The 19,329-nt window shown below is 38.1% G+C and overlaps 1 protein-coding gene and 1 non-coding gene across 2 annotated transcripts; one reads left to right on the top strand and one right to left on the bottom strand.

Annotated features, from left to right (window-relative positions):
- Positions 1-1,557: 1,557 nt before the first annotated feature.
- On the top strand, positions 1,558-3,817 carry si:ch211-117c19.1 (myogenesis-regulating glycosidase). Its single transcript, XM_056457046.1, is given in 2 exon segments — positions 1,558-1,925; positions 2,009-3,817. Coding segments are annotated over 2 exon segments (2,142 nt in total). The 3' UTR covers positions 3,783-3,817.
- A 2,209-nt stretch (positions 3,818-6,026) lies between these two features.
- Positions 6,027-6,098, bottom strand: trnap-ugg (transfer RNA proline (anticodon UGG)). Its single transcript has one exon. It is a non-coding gene; the product is annotated as a tRNA-Pro (tRNA).
- Positions 6,099-19,329: the final 13,231 nt, after the last annotated feature.

The following is a 19,329-nucleotide window of genomic DNA, read 5'->3' as shown; positions in this document are numbered from 1 at the left end:
ACTTAAATTTTGTCTCACTAATTTACTGTCGTTGGCTGTTTTTGCCCCATTGTCTTCCATGAATGGAACATACATTTATGGAACATTTTCTTCCTTACAAGACATGCCAACTACAATCAAAAATGCATGGTTATATGTTGTCATGAGTTTAAATCAAAAAATGTGGTTATAATGGAAGTCAATGTGGCAAAAACAGACACCAACAGTAAATTAGGGAAAAATAAATGAAAAGGAATCTAAAAAAATGCATCAAAGGCAATGTTGTTTCACATCTTCAAGACTGTGATAAAAGGTAAAAAAGTCCACAACAACTACTTATATTGAAAATACGTAATTTCATGTTTTTTTTTCTCACCAAACCAGTGATCATTTATGAATTTGGCAATTAAAGAGTTAAAATCCTGTAATTTTTTAAGCAATTTAACAATTTTGATTAGGACTGAGGTTGATTAAAAAAAAAATTTTGATGCATTTTTACAGCAATTTAATTTAATGAATGTTTTCATCCCTAACATAACAAAATAGTAAAACTGGCCAGAGTTTTAAAAAATTTCAAACACAGAAAATGTAATGGTCAAATTAATATGCAAAATCACCCCAGTGTGGATGAAAACATCCCCAACAGTACAGTACAGTACAGTACATAAGGGTTAGGAAATCTTTTCTTTTTTTGTGCTGAGAGTGATGCTTAACTACATTAAATGTTAAACGTAATAAATTCCATCCACACAACATTGAAATTACAATCACATTTTTGTAAATTATAGCAGATGCTTTTATTTTGTAAAGAAAAAACAAAACAAAAACAAAGTCAAATAAGCAGATCAATAGAGTGTGCCTCTTACATCACAACACTGTATAAACAGTATGTTCAATACATGCCCATATTGCCCAGAGGACTTCAGAGGCTGTAGTGCAGCAACAAAAGATTTGGATCTCTCATATGCACATAGATGTATTATGTACTGTAAGGGTTAGTTTAGCCCTGAAAAGGGGAATTCTGTGATAATTAAATCAGCATCTCCTTTCAAACATGTATAACTGTTTTTTTAAATGTTGGTAGCCAAGGGAACTGGCTTCAATTGTATGGACAAAGAGATTTCTTGAATTATTTTTCATTTTTCCACAGAACAAAGAGTTGGGATCAGAAGAAGGTGAGTAAATGATGAGAGAATCTTTATTCATGGTTAAATTGACTTTCATTGTATGAACAAAAATACAGAGAAGCTTCTCTTTTATGTTTTATTTTAGTTTATGTTAATTATGTTAATCTAAACCTTTATGTTAACTTTATCAACATGAATGGTAAATTTATTGCCGTTCTCATTTAAGACAATAATGACTTTGCATGTCATTTGGTCTGTAACTTCTCTACCAGTTTGATTTGGTTAAGGATTTAAATCACAGCCCTAACAACATATTTTTAAAACAATTTATTTTTATTTTATATTATTATAAATGTTGCATGATTTTATATATACTTTCCTTTATATTGTCTAGGCATGGCAACATTTCCAAGCTGTCCTGGCTTGCTGCTTATTCAACTATCTGTAGCCCATGTGCAGTATGCCTAAATAAGTCTGCTTTCTGCTCACAAGTTAGAAATATTTTACAGAGAACTGTGTGTATAAGAATGCTGTGAAGATGTACCAAATCGTATCTGCAACTGTTGGAGATATTGGCATTGGTGCCATAAACCGTTGCCCACCACCTAAGAAGAAGAGAGTTGGCAGACCAAGCCGCCCAGTGATAAAAGCGAGTGCACTAGGAGTCATACTAGTTTTAGCTGCTATAGTGGCATGGTGCTACTACTCTGCCTCTTTTCACAAGGCCAGTTGTCTGACGACTGAACGATTAGACCTTAACAAGGATGGGTTTGCCATCAGAAATCAAGCTGGGGTTGTCATATTTAAAATGGAATTCAGGTACTCTTTTTAAAATAGTCTTGTTTGTTTGTATTCACATGATTGTGATTAGAATTCACATTGTTTCTTATTGTGCATTTTAGGTCTGGAACCCTAGATCTGGACTCCTGTTTGAAAGAGGGACAGATTCTCAGTTGTGACAAGTCCAATTCAGGGAATATACATTTCTTTATAGAAATGGTGAAGCCTAAGGACACTGTTGTGTGCTATCGTGTCCGCTGGGATGAGTTGAATGAGCATGGGTCTGTACAGCATGTCATGTCCTGCGGTGCATCACATTGGTATGGTGGTGCGGAGATGTGGTCACAGCATTGGCCAATGATTTTGAAAGGACATCATGCCCCCAAACCTTTCATAACAGGTGATATCAAAACAAATCATCAGGCATTTGGTGGCATCTTAGAGCGCTACTGGCTTTCTTCAAATGCTACAGCGATAAAAATTAGCGATTCTGTTCCTTTTCATCTTGGCTGGGATGAAACACACAGAACTCTGTGGTTTCAGGCTCAATACAATGACAGTCCTTACAGGCCAGACCCTGGTAATCCTCATCGTGTGACACTAAGCTACCGTGTATGTGTTGGGCCTGATGTCACTTCTTTACACAAATACATGGTCCGGCGATATTTCAACAAGCCCAATAAGGTTCCATCAGAAGCTGTTTTCAAACAACCAATCTGGTCTACAGGAGCTCTAGAAGAAGTCAACCAAGAAAGAGTTTTGAAATATGCCGCTGATATCCAAAAACATGGCTTTAATTGCAGTCAATTGGAGCTGTATGATAGATATCCCAGTGGCTATGGGGAGTTTGAGTTGGATCCTATTAAGTTTCCCAATGCTTCACTCATGTTTCATAAACTAAGGGAAGATGGCTTCACGGTAATCCTGTGGACGCATCCATTCATCAACTATAATTCTGTCAATTTCGGTGTTGGAGTAGAACGAGGACTGTTTGTACGGGTACCTGGTAGCGAGCTTCCCGCTTTGGTGCGTTGGTGGAATGGTATAGCTGGCATTTTGGATTTCACAAATCCTGAATCTCGAGACTGGTATGCTTTAAATCTCTGCAACCTTAAGAACAAATACGGAGTGGAATCTTTCAAGTTTGATGCAGGAGAAACAAGCTACTTACCTCAGCAGTTCAGTACTTTTGTTCCTTTGCATGATCCAAGTACTTTTACTCGACGCTACACTGAAATGGCCATACCATTCAATGACCGTGCAGAGCTGAGGTCAGGCTATCAATCTCAAAACATCTCCTGCTTTTTCACAATTGTTGACAGAGACTCTGTATGGGGATATACCCTAGGCCTCAAATCTATAATCCCAACTGTACTTAGTATCAGTATTCTAGGCTATCAGTTTATCCTGCCAGATGTAATAGGTGGAAATGCATATTCAAACCTCACTGGACCTCCAGATCGGGAGCTGTACATCCGTTGGCTAGAGCTCTCAGCTTTCATGCCAGCCATGCAGTTTTCGCTTCCACCATGGCACTTTGATGATGAGGTAGTGAATATTGCAAAGAAGTTCACCACTTTACACCAGTCTCTTGTAGCTCCTCGAGTTCTGGAGCTTGCTGGGGAAGTTCTGTACACTGGGGATCCCATCATTCGCCCTCTTTGGTGGATTGCTACAGATGATGAGGCAGCCTACAAAATTGACTCTCAGTTCCTCATAGGAGATGACCTTCTGGTGGCTCCTGTACTTGAACCAGGCAAGCAGGAAAGAGATATATACCTACCCGCGGGTAGATGGAGGAGTTATAAGGGAGAGTATTTTGACAAAGGCCCAATGCACCTTACTGATTACCCAGTAGACTTGGATGAAGTTGCTTACTTTGTGTGGGCAGGGTAATTAGAGGTGAATAGGGGATTGGTCTAAATAAAGCTCATAGATGACTCTACTCACATTCATTTACTCACTAGCTACTAGCTATGTTTCCATCCAAAGATGCAAATTAAATTTATGCGTAAAAATGGAGTATTGCATAGATGAGCGAATAAAGCAGCGTTTCCATCCAAGCTGTCAAAGAGAACAAAATTGTCACTTACTGATTAACTGGTGCCAAATATTAACAGTTAAAACGGAATTTGCTGCGGTAGGAGAAGCTGAATCATTTCTTTATTTAATTAAATACTTGCGTCTCAGAAGACATTATGCCGACGCGCAATGAATGTGTGATGGTGTTTAAAGGTATGAGCTTATATGGCACAGATGCTCTGGGGGTAATTATTAATATTATACACTAATACTAAAAGGGTTAAGGTGTTTTAGAATGGCCAAAACAAAATTATTTTAATACTAAAATTTGAATAAAAAGTTTATCCTATTCAGTTATGCGCATGTTTTTTATGTGCATTTTCAAAATGTCAAAATGTAGCTACTGACTTAACTTTTTTTAAAATCAATAGCCTCACCTGTTCATCATTTAGTTTGTCTTTATGCTGTTGTTGTGTAATGCTCAAGACTCCTCAGTAAATAGGTTTGAGACCTGTTGAACTGTGAATAATAAATTATAAATATAAATAATGCAATTGTGTTTTACCTGGTATAGTGTTATGGGTGTGGTTTTGTTTTCTTTAAGGTGGAAATTTATCTTTAGGATATAAGTAAAATCAGTGAGTATTGTTTTAAAGCAAAAAAAAAAGTGATAATGTTAAACTTATTTTGTAAATTGTCTGTGACACTGTAGTGCACCATTTGACATGCAGATATATTGGTTAAAATTTCAGTAAAGTTTTAATGCTATACATGAGTTTTTATTTATTTTTATTTTTCATTTGTTCCCCAGTGTTGATATGCATATACGACGAAGGAATACTTTCTACAATTTATAGTATTTGTTTATCAAATCTGGATATATTCTAATTTCTAACAAAATAACATGATAACAGTCCAAATAAAATGTAGCCAAATTGTTTATGTTAGGGGAAAATATTAAATATAAAATCAAGTGAAACACTATATATATATATATATATATATATATATATATATATATATATATATATATATATATATATATATATATATATATATATATATATATATATACAGTTGAAGTCAGATTTATTAGCCCCCCTGTTTATCTTTGACATGATGACTTTACTTAATATTTTACTTGATATTTTCTTCTATACAGCTTAAAGTGACATGTAAAGGCTTAACTAGGTTAATTAAGTTAACTAGGCAGGTTAGGGTAATTAGGCAAGTTAAGGTATAACGATGGTTTGTTCTGTAGACAGTCTGAAAAAAAAATTACTTAAAGGGGTTAATAATATTGACCTTAAAATAGTTCATAAAAAATTCAAAACAGATTTTATTCCAGCCGAAATAAAACAAATAAGACTTTCTCTAGAAAAACAAGTATTATCAGACACACTGTGAAAATTTCCTTGCTCTGTTAAACATCATTTGGGAAATAAAAAAATAAAAAAAAATTAATCAAAGGGGCGGGGGGGGGGGGGGGGGGGGGGGGGTGGGGGGGGGGGGGATGGGGGGGTGTTGGGCTAATAATTCTGACTCAACTGTGTGTGTATATATATATATATATATATATATATATATATATATATATATATATATATATATATATATATATATATATATATATATATATTTAAAGGAAATTTTCCCTTTTATAGAAAAAACTATTTCTTACCTGCATCATTTGGGTTGAACACTCATATTTGTGCTTATGTGATATGACCATGGGATAAGCTAAGAGTGTAACTTGAACCGTCAAATAAAACCACAACTTATTTTCTGTCTGGCAAACCATTTGTTTTTCATGAGTTCCATGGTGTAATGGAAAGCCCTCTCTTTAGTTCAAACCTCATTGGGACATTCTTTAAAGTTTTGAGTGAACAGGACCCATTCTGAAAATACACCACATTAAGCATAAAATCTTATTCAATGATTTTCTTTGTACTGAAATGGACTACATTAATAATCACATCCTAATGTAGTTGGCTATATAGGGTTGACATTAGGCTTTCAAGGTGCAAATTTAACAGAATTTGGCAGGGGTGCATTTCTCGTAACATTGCCGGTCAAAGTATCAACAAACAACACAGTTGATTAACAGAAACAAAGAATGGGCTCGTCCGGGATTTGAACCCGGGACCTCTCGCACCCAAAGCGAGAATCATACCCCTAGACCAACGAGCCGCTGTGTTATATCTCAGGCCACAGTTGGACTAAAAGAGAATATTATTTCCAGCCAGCTTAAAGGCAGTTTCGGCGACCAAGCTGACGAGTTGATCCTGTCGAGTCGCATTTTATGTATGTAGCTGATCTGAACACGTACTTATTTTGACAGTCTAAACAAGGCTGCCTGAACAGACATAGCTAAACATGTGTTCCTATACGTTATGTACAGCGTTGTATCCCACGTGTAAAAGGCTTCGACAGTTTAACATAAAAAAAGTTATAATTAAAACGATTTTGCCTATTTAATCAACCTTAGCCTATGTCCTCTTTATGAAGCTATTCCTAAAACGGTGTTGTTAAACGAATCAACCAGCAGATGGCACTTCTGCCACGTCAACATCAAAACTACCCAGGCTGCCTGCATTCTAATTTGTCCAATTTAGTTCATAGCTAACATTATGTTTGTGTGTGTGTGTCTGTGATTTGTTACAAGAGATGTAAATCAGGGGTGTGAGGTAAAGTCTAATTTGTTACATTTGATTTTAATTTATCACTGCACAATTGATTTGATCTTTTTTCTTCTTTTTCTTGACTGTAAAAAAAGAACAAAAAACACCAAACTGAATCTTGTATAACTTACAGAAAGATTGATTAACTTATTTAAACTTATTTAACGTAAACATTAAGTTAATTTGTTGTCATAGCTTATTAAAGAAAAAAAAATTTCAGTGCATGCATATTTCTACTTGTAATTTTGCTTTGTATACATTATAATTAAAAGTTTCTATAGTTGAATTAATAAAAACATGTTGTCATGACTTACTGCTCATACAAATTATTACAGCACATGTTTATTTTGTAATTTTATTTCATATACATTTTCATTAGTTTGCTACAGATACAAAAGTATGTTATTTTAAATGAACAAAATATATGTTTTCGTGATTTATTGATAACATTTTGTCCAGTCAATGCATTTTATTTTTAATAACAAGATTGCTTACCCATGCAAAAGCAACAATAGACAAACATGATTGCTGAAACTGTATATGTTTGCTTCAGAAAAATGTCTTATTTCAATGTTTTCTGTTTTCACAATTTTACATTAAATTCAAACATTTTACCAGATGCAGACAATCGTTCCTTTTAAAACAGAAGTCATTGATACTACTGTATGTACGGTCTTAAAAAAATAAAGCTTCCAAAAAAAGGTGTTTTTACAGCATAACGGCATGGAAGAATGGGTCCACAAATTCTGACAAGAGCCATTTCTTCATTGTAAAACCCCAAAAAAACTGATTGCAATTTAAGTAAAAAAAACCTAAACCTAATGAGTACTGTGAACTTAATCCATTTGAGTAAGCAAAGCAATTTTAGCACAGTAAAACCCAATAAATGAAGAGAACTCAAACCAACTGAATACTGTAAAACCCAATAAGTTAAGGCAACTCAAACCGGTTGAGGAAACTGATTGTAACAAACCATTTGAGTTAAAAAACGATTCTATTGAGTACTGTGAACTTACTCCATTTAAGTTGAAGTAATGAGGTATTTAATTAACTCATTACCTTCAACACTGAGTTCAAAACTCTTTTCAAATGAGTAAAACTTTCAGTCAATTTTGAGTTAACTACACTCATTTCATTTGATAAAGTTGACTGTTGGGTTTTACAGTGTTCAGTGCAGTAAACATCTTTTTATTGTAAATATTTTTTCCCAGCATATAAAAAGCCTTTAATGCATTGAAAACTTTTAGTTTTAAGAGTGCAGACACAGTAGCTTCTCTTAGCCCACGCAGATAAAGAAGACTGTACTGCCTGCTCTGCTTTTCAAAAGCTCTCCTTTTGCCGGAGAACAAAGAGAAAGCTGACCAATCTCATCTAGCTTCACAAAGCGGAAACAAAAGGACACAAAACAAGAGATTTGACCAACCCCAACACGGCAGCAAAATATTTCAGCTTGCCGGTGCCAAGTGTACGGTTCACTGTCCGGTCACATGAATCTGTCAGTTTAGCACGTCTAAAGCAGCAATCAGCACCTCGCTCCTGTGTGGATGCCACAGCTCGAGGCCCCAAACATTGCCTGGCTCATTATTCCCTCAGGAAGGTCACGGCCCTGCCCGTCAGACCGGAACTGGCCCACTAATTAAGCACGCTGTTTTGGCACTGGACGTGTCATGTCTGAAGGACGTTTTATTGGGATTAAAGCTGCTCATGTTCATTTTTCATAAGTGGGCAGTCGAGCAGATTTGCACCAGGGCCTCCTTCTTTTCTTTTCTTTTCTTTTTTTAAAGAGCAACACTTCAAGTCCCTGCTATTCCCTGATCCAAGTCGAGACCGAATGGTGCCAGTTGGTTTTAATGCTGCCATCCTAAAGAGACACAGTCAGTGTTGTGGTGCTGATCTATTGCCGATGCTCAACTACGCAGGGGGAAACATGAGGGAAGAGATGTTTTTCTTGTTTGAGGCACACAGTGTCTGGTGTGATGTGGCCCTTGAATCCCCCAGCATCTGGAAATGTATCCTGTTATTGATTGCATCTCCTGTCTCTCTTTCTCTCTGCATCTCCGCACAAGAGAGATGTGCCAATTATTGTATGTAGGCCCACAAGCTTGGCCTAGTTAATGCAGTGCAGGTTACAGAGGTTTGGAAATAAATAATTAATTTGAGAACTTTTGGACAAAAAATATAGTATTATTGCTTGCGAAAGTTATGTGTCTCTTGCAGAATAGGCAAAATGATTCAACAAACAATTGCTGTTTTGTATTTAGTACTGTCCAGAGTAATAATACAGTTCTGAAGGTGGTATTAAATGAAAAAAATGAAAAATTTGTTTCTTTGTCTTAAGGTACAATTCTGTTCCATAAAAAGGTACTGTCCCAGTGACAAGGGTTTAAACTTTCTTTGGTGCAACATTCTACCATTTTTTTCTGAGAGTGCATGACAATGAGTTAGAAATTACAATAAATAAAAATATAAAAAATGTAAAGTACCTGTGTTTAATGGTAATTAGTTACTGCTAGAAATTGTAACGCTTGAATTTAAGGTTGTCAAGTCAGCATTTTTTTGTAGTTTAGTTCAAGGTTTTCATCTAATATGTTTACTGAATTTTAGCTTTCAGTTGTGTACAAAATGTTATTAATAGTTTTTGTCTTAGTAATCCTTAATAACTCAGGTATTCTTAATATAGCTACTAATTAGAACTGGATACAGAACTACCAACACAGAGCAGTAAAGCCAACAACCCATAAAGTCCATCATAAGTGTCATCTGCACACAGTGGTTGTGGTTGAGCTGTGCATTCTTGCTCAGTCAGGCCGGTAGCCAGCCTATTAAAATGGATGGTTCTTTTTTCTCAAAAAGTGGACCCTTTCGCAGTTATTCGCCTCATTTTCTATGAAATTACGAGGTTCAGATACTGCATTTTAGTGATATTTTAAGCTCAAATTTTTGCTGGATCAGCTTGTTGGATGGTCATCATAACCACACTTTTTGATGCAACAAAAATATTTCCTACATTTTTGTCAAAGTGCTTACCATACTTTTTTATTTTTTACAAAAAAACAGTTTGTTTACAAATGTACATTACATTATTACAGTTTTATAAATAATGCCATGAGATTACAATTTTAAAATTTACATTTTGAAAAAAAGAAATATGAAAAAATACTTATTTTTTTAAATGCTATTTTATTATCATCCATCACACAAAAAAACCCCAAAACAAAAACAATTAGGACTCTATTAAAACTTCTTTTAATATAAAAACTGTAACCTATAGATAAATAACGTTACGGTTTCTAAAGTAACCCTTCATTCCCCCGGGGGGGGGGGGGGGGGGATGGGGACGGAAATGCTATGTGGAAACTTCCACTTCGGAGATTTTGTTAGAAACCAATCATCTGAAAGAGTATAAAAACAGGCCAATGAAATGTCAATGAGCTGGCGTCAATGACAATCAGTCACGCTATAAAGACGCGGCTAGTGCAATGCTCGACATCCTTTTCTAGCTGAAGAGACTTTCACACTCAACAGCTAAGGGACAATCGTTGTGGCGAAGGCACATAGCATTTCCGTTCCGCCCCTCGGGGAACGAAGGGTTATTTTAGTAACCGTAACATTCCCCTTCGGATGGGGAACTCCAATGCTATGTGGAAACTTCCACTATGGGGAAGTCTATGGAAAATGCCACAACGAAAGAACCTTATCGCGTCCCTGCCGAAGGGTGTGCCATGCAGTAGAGCAAACACAACTACAACGCCCCGAGACATAGTCTTCCAACGTGTCCCCTGGCCCTTACTTACCTTAGTTACCTGTTCAGTAACAGCTATATTTTTCAGGGAGTTGCAATAACCCAGTAAAATAAGGTTTTAATATGACAGTACATTGGGAAAGCGTTCAGTCCCGATAGGGACGGAGTAGCGTGGAAGGGGGGACTAAACCGTGGCTGAGTGGGATTGCCAGCGGGGATCACACATAGTAGGCACCTATACCCAGAACGCGGGCTGACCAGCATGCCAACAATGTAACGGGCCAACACCTGACTCCTCCGCTGAGTCAGATGCTGGGAGCCTTGGAGGAACTCTGGCAAGATCGAGGGATGCCATATGCCCCAGGAGCCTCTGAAATGATTTCAGGGGGACAACTTTTTTCCTGTCGAAGTCTTTCAGACAGTTCAGCATTAGCTCATGGTGATCGAGTCCAGCTCCAACCCGAGAAAGGAGATGCTCTGCGCAGGGGCGAGCTTGCTCTTTTCTCTGTTGACCTGAAACCCCAACAGGTGGAGGTGCCGGAGCAACTTGTCTCTGTGCATAATCAACTGCTCCCGAGAGTGGTCTAAAATCAGCCAGTCATCGAGATAGTTGAGTATGCGGATGCCCATGAGCCAAAGGGGCGCGGGGCAGACCCCACCGGAGAAGGTGCCACGCGGACATAAATTGACCGCAATGGCGCGCTCAATCTGGGGAATCGCCCCATACCCCCTGGCTGTTCCGCCATCGAGAGTGGTGAGGGCGGAGGCGCACGCAGATTGGGCTGGGAAAGGTGCCCTCCAAGACTGCGTGAGCCTAATGTGCACCTTCAGGAAGAAGGGGACGGGAGGTCTAGAAGGCTTCGCCTTCTTAGTATCCTCCACGTAGCACCCATGTAGTCGGTCCGGCCACGGAGCTGGGAGATAAACCATCTCCAACCCCATGGCCGAAGCAGCCTGGGAAAGCACGGCTAGCATATCGGCTTCTGGATCCGGAGCTGCGCTCTCCACCCCAGAGGGAGGGAGCGGGTCCGGATCCTCGTCGGATAGTGATAGCCCACCCTCTGATGCAATGATGGACATCTGGTCCTCGGTGTCATCAAGCGAGAGCGTGACCATCCATAAGGATGGAGCGCTTCTCCTGCTCGAATCTTGGATGGAGCGCGCTGAGGAGTGGGAGGTCAGCGAGCCTGAGGGCGGCGGATTTGCTCCTACTGTAACCCTCAGATCTGCCTGAGTGCCAACCACAGGGCGGGGGACAACTGGGGTGGGTTGCCCTTTTGCAAGAATGAGCTGCGATCTTAGCTGCGCAACAGACATGACATCGCAATGACAGCATGCACTGCCTGTGAGTACCGCATTAACATGCTGGACCCCCAGACATGCAACGCAGTGGTTGTGCCCATATTCCGGGGACAGGAAACCACCACATCCAGAAACGCACGGTCGGAACGTCATCTTTAAAAAGACGCGCTACTCAACCGTGTTGCTCTTTTAGGAAACTTGCTTCCTTATACAAACCGCTCTTGGAGGACCGGACCCAAAGGATGCCAGGCAAGGGCAAAGATCCCAGCTCGACCGTCTGCCAATGCGTATACGTGTATACGGAGAAGCTGCTTCTCGATCTCTCTCTGTGTAGACAGCTTGGAGAAACCCTGAAAAACTCTCTCAGAAGCTCGTGAAAGGCTTTGAAAGCGAAAAAGATGTTGAGCATTGCACTAGCCGTGTCTTTATAGCATGACTGATTGTCATTGATGCCAGCTGTGCACGCTGACGCCGCCAACTCATTGGCATTTCATTGGCCCATTTTTATACTCTTTCAGATGATTGGTTTTTGACGAAATCCCCATTGTGGAAGTTTCTACATAGCATTGGAGTTCCCCATCTAAAGGGGAACAAACTGGCCAGCTCATGTCCTCAGTCAGAATTTGTCCATTTAAATAATAACTTTTTTATTATTATTTTCAATTATTATTATTATTACTATTTATTTTTTTATTATTTTTTAATTATATATTTTCAAAATTTATTTGCATATTGTCAAAAATAGGACAAGTGAGGGGGAGGAGGGTGTTGGGGGGCTGTCTTTCGAACCACCCGAACCCCCCTGGCTATGGGCCTGTCAGTGATGTGGCCTTCAATGAGCAGACACTGAAAAGCATTTCAGTTAGCGATTTGAAGAGATACGCGCCTAAAAATAGTCCTTTTTTGGCATTTGTGGTTCCATGAAGAAACTTCAACATCCCTACAATCTTTACACCCCACAAAATGTTCTTTACGTTAGAAAAAAATTCTTTAGATTATTCAAACATTCTTCAAAATAAGAATTTAAATTAAGAATTTTTTTAATTAACTAAATGGTTCTATACAGAGACCAAAATGGTTCTTCTGTGGAAAATCTTTATTTTGCAACCTTTTTTTAATAAAACGTGACTGTGTTGAGTTTGTTTGATATATTAAGATTTCTTTTGCCAAATGTGTACTTGCTTACAAAACAAATGCATAATACAAATGATTATTTTGCTAAATCCTACAAACAAAGGAATGCGAGGAGCTGAAGCAATGCTTCTCAAACAGCAGATTTCTGTGTTTAGTGTAATGTTTTGACTGTGAAAGCATATAATTGGCTGAAATGCTCCAGTAGTTACTAAAATAAAATGTGAAAATAAATGGAAACATGTCGAACATGTTTAAACTGGTCTATGCTGTAGTGTGCTATGTTGGGTCTAGATGGCACTCTTCCCCAAGATTGTCCATTAATTGGCCTTTCTGTTTCCAGGCAATCTTCTGAACTGGGTCAAGTCAAAACAGTCCTCAGGTCTGTTTGCTATCATTTGTGGAAAAGCAGACATAACACCTTTACATAAAACCATTTGAGAAATCTGTATGCCTAACTCACATTGTCTCCTGTGAATCTTTGGTCTAATCTTGTTTCCTAGCGATGAATCGCAGCCAACTTTTGTCAGGAATTCCATAATATAATTTGTTTTCAATTTTTTTGAAAATCGTAGCATGTGTCCCTGGAGATGCTACCCAATGATATCTATTTCTAGCAAGGTTAAGGCTAGAGGCTGTCTTACTCTTGCCCTTGTGTTCTCATGGTTTTATATTCCCATTCCTCTCATTATGTAAACAGTGATCATGTTGCACCAACTTCCTTATGTATCTACAGTGATAAACTGCAATTTGTTTTAATGGGGAAAAGGTTTAACTTTAACGTAAATATTTAACTTTTGAAAGTTTGAAAACATTTATTTATTAATATTTACTGTTCCATCCAGAGCGGTAAGATTATATTTGTGGCCTACAATGTGCTTTTTGTTTCTTTTCTTTTTCTCTCTTTGCCAAAACAGTTTCCACCTGATGCTATTAATTAGAGCTCTGCTGTGATTGGGTGAACAGAGAGGAGTGCTTGTCCAATTTCAGACCTGTTGTTGGAAAGCCTAAGCCCAGCTCACACTGTGGGACTTTTAATAACTTATTGCAGCTTGTCAGACTGTATAAATATGTAAGATCTCAGAATGTGAGATGATTGCATTGCGCTTTAGGCACACTATGGAAGTGCTTTTTCTCAAAACGATCTGAATGGTAGAATTTTTTTCTTAACTCAAAAATTATTTTATGGTATTTTTAAATGTGGGTCATGACAGGCCAAACTTACATGGCCCACATATCAATTTTTAACATCTTGCCCACATCTTGTGTGCCGCCTTAAAGACGGTGTCACCCCTGCCAAACCCGGGCCATGTTTGGCCCACATGCAGTATGTATGCCATGTGCCAGCTTTATGCCAAATCTGGGCCAGTATTCTTTGCTACCTGGGTTTTAGCATTTCCAAAATTGGTCTCAAATAACCAAATTATGAAATCATGCAGTGTGAGCTGGGCTTTGGTTTGATGATTTGGTGTAACTTGCACTCGTTTGTGTGGAGACCATTGAAGTAGAGCTTTGCTCCTTTTGTCTCCATGTTTACTTCTAGATTGGGACCTTATCAAAAGAAAATTGAGTGTTAATTTGAGGTGCTTCTTAGCAGTATTGATTATCTTCATTTTTATGTTTTCATTTTTGGTAGAAGGAAAGTAGATGCCATTTTATTTTGCATTACTAATTTTATTCTGTTTATAATAGTTTAGGGATGTAGTTTAGTAAGATGGTTCAAAATAAAGTTAGATCTGTCATGTTGTGGACACGTCCATGCCTTAGCCCATGTTTCAGAGCTTGCCTAGAATTGAAATGTGATTACTTCGTTGTCTGATAATAGTTTGAGGTAAGTGTTTAGTTTCTTTTGTATTTACATTCAGAGGTGTAAAGTAAATAATTACAAATACTCAAACTACTGTGAGTAGTTTTTCTCAGGAATTGTAATTTACTAAGTAGTTTTAAAAATGTGTACTTTTACTTTCCCTTGAGTACATTTTTAGTGCAGTATTGGTACTTTTACTCCACTACTTTCCTTCAACCTGCAGTCACTGCTTTATTTTTTCTTCAGTTCTGCGAGTCCAAACTAATTGCACATAGAAGGTGAATCACATCATAATGAACTACCTCAAGACATGGGCAATTTTGTAATTGCAGCAAATTGTTTGAAAGCAATAAAAGTGTCAAAGAATTTGTCCAAAATCTTTACACACATTGCCTCAGAGAGTGTTTAGATGCATGTCACTGATGAGAAGATGACAAATGTTTACTGTATGATGACCAAAAATGGTGTCATGACATCAGATTGACATTGCACTCAAAATCGTGAGACATTGCATTTTGTTTGGAAATGAAAATTGGGTTGACATCAGAACCCAAACTTAGGCTGACCTCAATGTCAAATGTCCAACCTACAAAATTAACCAAATATCAACGTATAATGATGTTAGAGCTTGACATTGTGTAGAGGTTACCATTATGACGTTTATCAGATGTTGGATTTTGGTTGCCATATCTAATGAATAAATATCAGTATTTGACGTCAGTGTGACGTTGGTTTAAGATATTGGCTTGATGTTGGATTTTGGTCACTTTTCAACACAATCTAAAATAGGTTGGCCAAATATCAAAGTTATTTGATGCCGTCATTGGACATCAAAATAACGTTGTCCTTAGACTCTGACTAGACATTGAGTTTTGGTCACCAAAAATCACAACCTAAATCTAACTTAATATTAATGTCTTATGACGTTGTGTGCCTGCTGAGCAATAACTAAATGCTCTACAGAATGTTATGTTTACACACACATCCACAAATTACATGTAAAAGCATCAGCTTTTTACAGTGTAATACTCACTACTCACTATTCTTAAGTACTTTTGAAATGTCTACTTTTTACTCATACTTTGCGTAATATTTACAACAGATACTTTTACTCTACTTGCACTACATTTTTAGGCAAGTAATGGTACTTTTTACTTAAGTATGATTTTTCTATACTCTTTCTCTCTATATATACTCTCTATGTGTATACTCTCTATACTCTTTAAGGTATTTTAAATACTTAAAAAAAGTTTAAGTCAATATTTCTAAACTATTGAAAATTACAATGTTTAAAAAAAAAAAATCCACATCTGGTACTGAATATTCCTGTCTCAAAACTCCCTCTATATTTTATTTTAACAACACCCCCTTCCCCCACCACACACACACACACACACAGTTTAACAGAAGTTGGCAGAGATCTGTATGCCAGTCTTTATGGCTCCTTCACCACTCTTAGCATGGAGTCAGGTGTGGTTCAAGAAAAACCAGGAAACCAGTTGTTCATCAAGGCAGCTGTGTCTCTAGCAGACTCCCAGCGTGACTGTGCATGGATTAGCTGGAACGCTCTTTCCCACAGCTCACACGGCGTGCACAGCCCAGGCCAGATGTGCCTGTGAAAACCATTCATCACACTCTGTGCTCTTGTTTTCATCTTTTTGTTTGCCCTGTTCGATAAGAAGAACAAAAAGGCTGGTCACTTTCTGCTTCATTCTCACATTTTATTTATTTGTGTTCGTCTCTTAGCAGCCACAGAAAAAAAAAAAAAAAGTTGAGAGGATTAGGTCTGAAGCTGTCACTGATTGCGTTTACATGCACATTCTTAATCCGAAAATGCTAAATAAGCCGACAGTGCTCATTATGCAAAAGTGTTTACATTTAAAGTGTTAACCATTAGCCTAAGTGTTTCCCTTGACTTAAGCATAACCCGGTAGTCAAAATTAGATCATATTTGTCCTGTATGCACAGAACATATTAAACAGAAAAAAAACTGCTTTCTATTGGTTTATTGAAGTGTGCAAATGTCATACTATTTATTTAAGCACAGCCAGACAGAGAAAACACCGCAGTAGATGAAGATAAATACACCACAGATTCAGATGCTTTCTTTACCCAAAGAATTATACAAATGTGCAGCATAAATCGAAGTGCTACAAAAAAAAAATCTTGTAGCAAGATTTGAGCAATCCACCAATCATCACAGTTAGATTTTTGCCTCTTACACCAATTTCACCCATTAACCTGTGTTTTGTTAGTTTTTTTTGAAGTGTACATGTGTCCTTAATACAGATTTAAGCGCATCCAGACAGAGGAAACATTTTGCAGTAAGGGATCAGGAAATGGAAAAATGCTTTTTTCAGTTTGATAAGAAGTCAAAAAGCTGATGATATGGTCTAAATGAGTTTCACACAAATATGTTGCATAACTCTTATTCATTTAATGTTTTATTTACCAGGATAACTCACATTAATTTCATTCATTTTCGGCTTAGTCCCTTAATTAATCTGGGTTCGCCCCAGCAGAAAGAACCGCCAACTTATCCAGCATATGTTTTACGCAGTGGATGCCCTTCCAGCTGCAACCCAATACTAGGAAACACCCATATACTTCCATTCACACACAACGGACAATTTAGCTTACCCAATTCACCTATACCGCATGTCTTTGGACTTGTGCGGGAGCACCCAGAGCACCTTAACCGGAGCACCCAGAGAAAACCCATGCCGACACGGGGAGAACATGCAAACTCCACACAGAAACGCCAACTGACCCAGCAGGGGGTCAAACCAGCGACCTTCTTGCTGTGAAGCGAGAGCGCTAAGTCACTGTGCTGCACTCACACTCACAGATTTATTCATAAGGTCTTGTAAACAAAATTCACTGGTTATTTGGTTAACACAATATACTTGTTATGTAAACTGTGATAATATATACACACTCAATGGCCACTTTATTAGGTACACTAATAACTAATACCACTAATACCAACTGCTCATTTACACAAATTTCTAATCAGCCAATCACATGGTAGCAACTTGATGCATTTAGGCATTTAGACATGTCAAGGTGAACTTCTGAAGTTCAAACCGAGCATCAGAATGGGGACGAAAGGTGATTTAAATTACTTTGCACGTGGCATGGTTGTTTGTGTCAGATGGGCTGGTCTGAGTATTTCAGAAACTGCTGATCTGCTGGGATTTTTTTCATACACGACCCTCTCTAGGGTTTACAGAGAATGGTCCGAAAAAGAGAAAATATCAAGTGAGCGGCTGTTCTGTGGGTGCAAATGCCTTGTTGATGCCAGAGCTCAGGTGAGAATGGCCAGACTGGTTCCAGCTGATATAAAGGCAACAGTACCTCAAATAATCACTCGTTACAACCGAGGTATGCAGAAGAGCATCTCTGAATGCACAACACGTCCAACCTTGAGGTGGATGGGCAACAGTAGCAGAAGACCACACCGGGTGCCACTCCTGTCAGCTAAGATCAAGAAACTGAGGTCACCATTTGCACAGGCTCACCAAAATTGGACAATACAAGATTGCAAAAGCGTTGCCTGGTCTGATGAGTCTTGATTTCTGTTGTGACATTCAGATGGTAGGGTCAGAATTTGACGTCAACAACATGAAAGCATGGATCCATCCTGCCTTGTATCAACAGTTCAGGCTGCTGGTGGTGGTGTAACGTTGTGGGGGATATTTTCTTGGCACACTTTGGGCCTATTAGTACCAATTGAGCATCATGTCAATGCCACAGCCTAACATGTCATAAAGCACCATCTCAGACTGGTTTCTTGAACATGACAATGAGTCACTGTACTCAAATGGCCTCCACAGTCACTAGATCTCAATCCAATAGAGCAGTTTGGGATGTGGTGGAACGGGAGATTCACATCGTTGATGTGCAGGCAACAAATCTGCAACAACTGTGTGGCGCTATCATGTCAATATGGACAAAAAATCTCTGAGGAATATTACCAGTACCTTGTTGAAATTATGCCACAAAGGATTAAGGCAGTTAAGACATGGCAAAAGGGAGTCCAACCTGGTACTAGTAAGGTGTACCTAATAAAGTGGCATGTTAGTGTATATATATGCTCTGCTACCAATGCACTTCATTGCACCCATTCATTGTATTTATTGTTCAGTAAAGTGCAATGGCAATACAGTTGAATTTAATCTAGTCAATAAGCTGATTTTTTTCTGAATTATATGCATTTTGGTGTGCATGTAAACCTGCTCAGTTTGCTGGAAAATTGTAATAAGATTTGGAGTTGAGGTTGGGGGATGGATGACTGAAAGGAAGAGTGAGGAAGGCAGGGGGCTGAGGTCATCACAGGATGTTCAGCACATAAATTATCATTAATCTCTATCTCTCTAGCTGACTCCACCCCTAATGTTTCCCTTTTCTCTATTCTCATGGTGTTCTGTCCGAAGAGTGGGAATGCAGCATGGTTTATGAAACAAATTTAATAGAGTGCTGGATCTCTGGGCTTTTTTTTTCTACATTTATCAGATGCATTTCAAGCACCAAATTGAATAATAAACTGCGACAGGTTGCTAATATTAAAACAAATATGAGATTGTCTGTTAGATGAGGAGCTTCATCCTTCCTTACAGTTATTAAGTTTAAATTAATTTTAAAAATGATGCAGAAGCTTCTAGTTTTCTGCTGCTGGGGTTCTGTATTCAGAATATTTTTTCTGGTTTAAATGTCAAAAAAATTAGTTAGGAAGTTATTTCCAGTAAAGTCACCATT

This window comes from Danio aesculapii, chromosome 5 (genome assembly GCF_903798145.1).
Source record: "Danio aesculapii chromosome 5, fDanAes4.1, whole genome shotgun sequence".
NCBI classification, from domain to species: Eukaryota; Metazoa; Chordata; class Actinopteri; order Cypriniformes; family Danionidae; genus Danio; species Danio aesculapii.
Note: the sequence above shows the minus strand (reverse complement) of the source record. Positions and strands in the feature narration are given on the sequence as shown.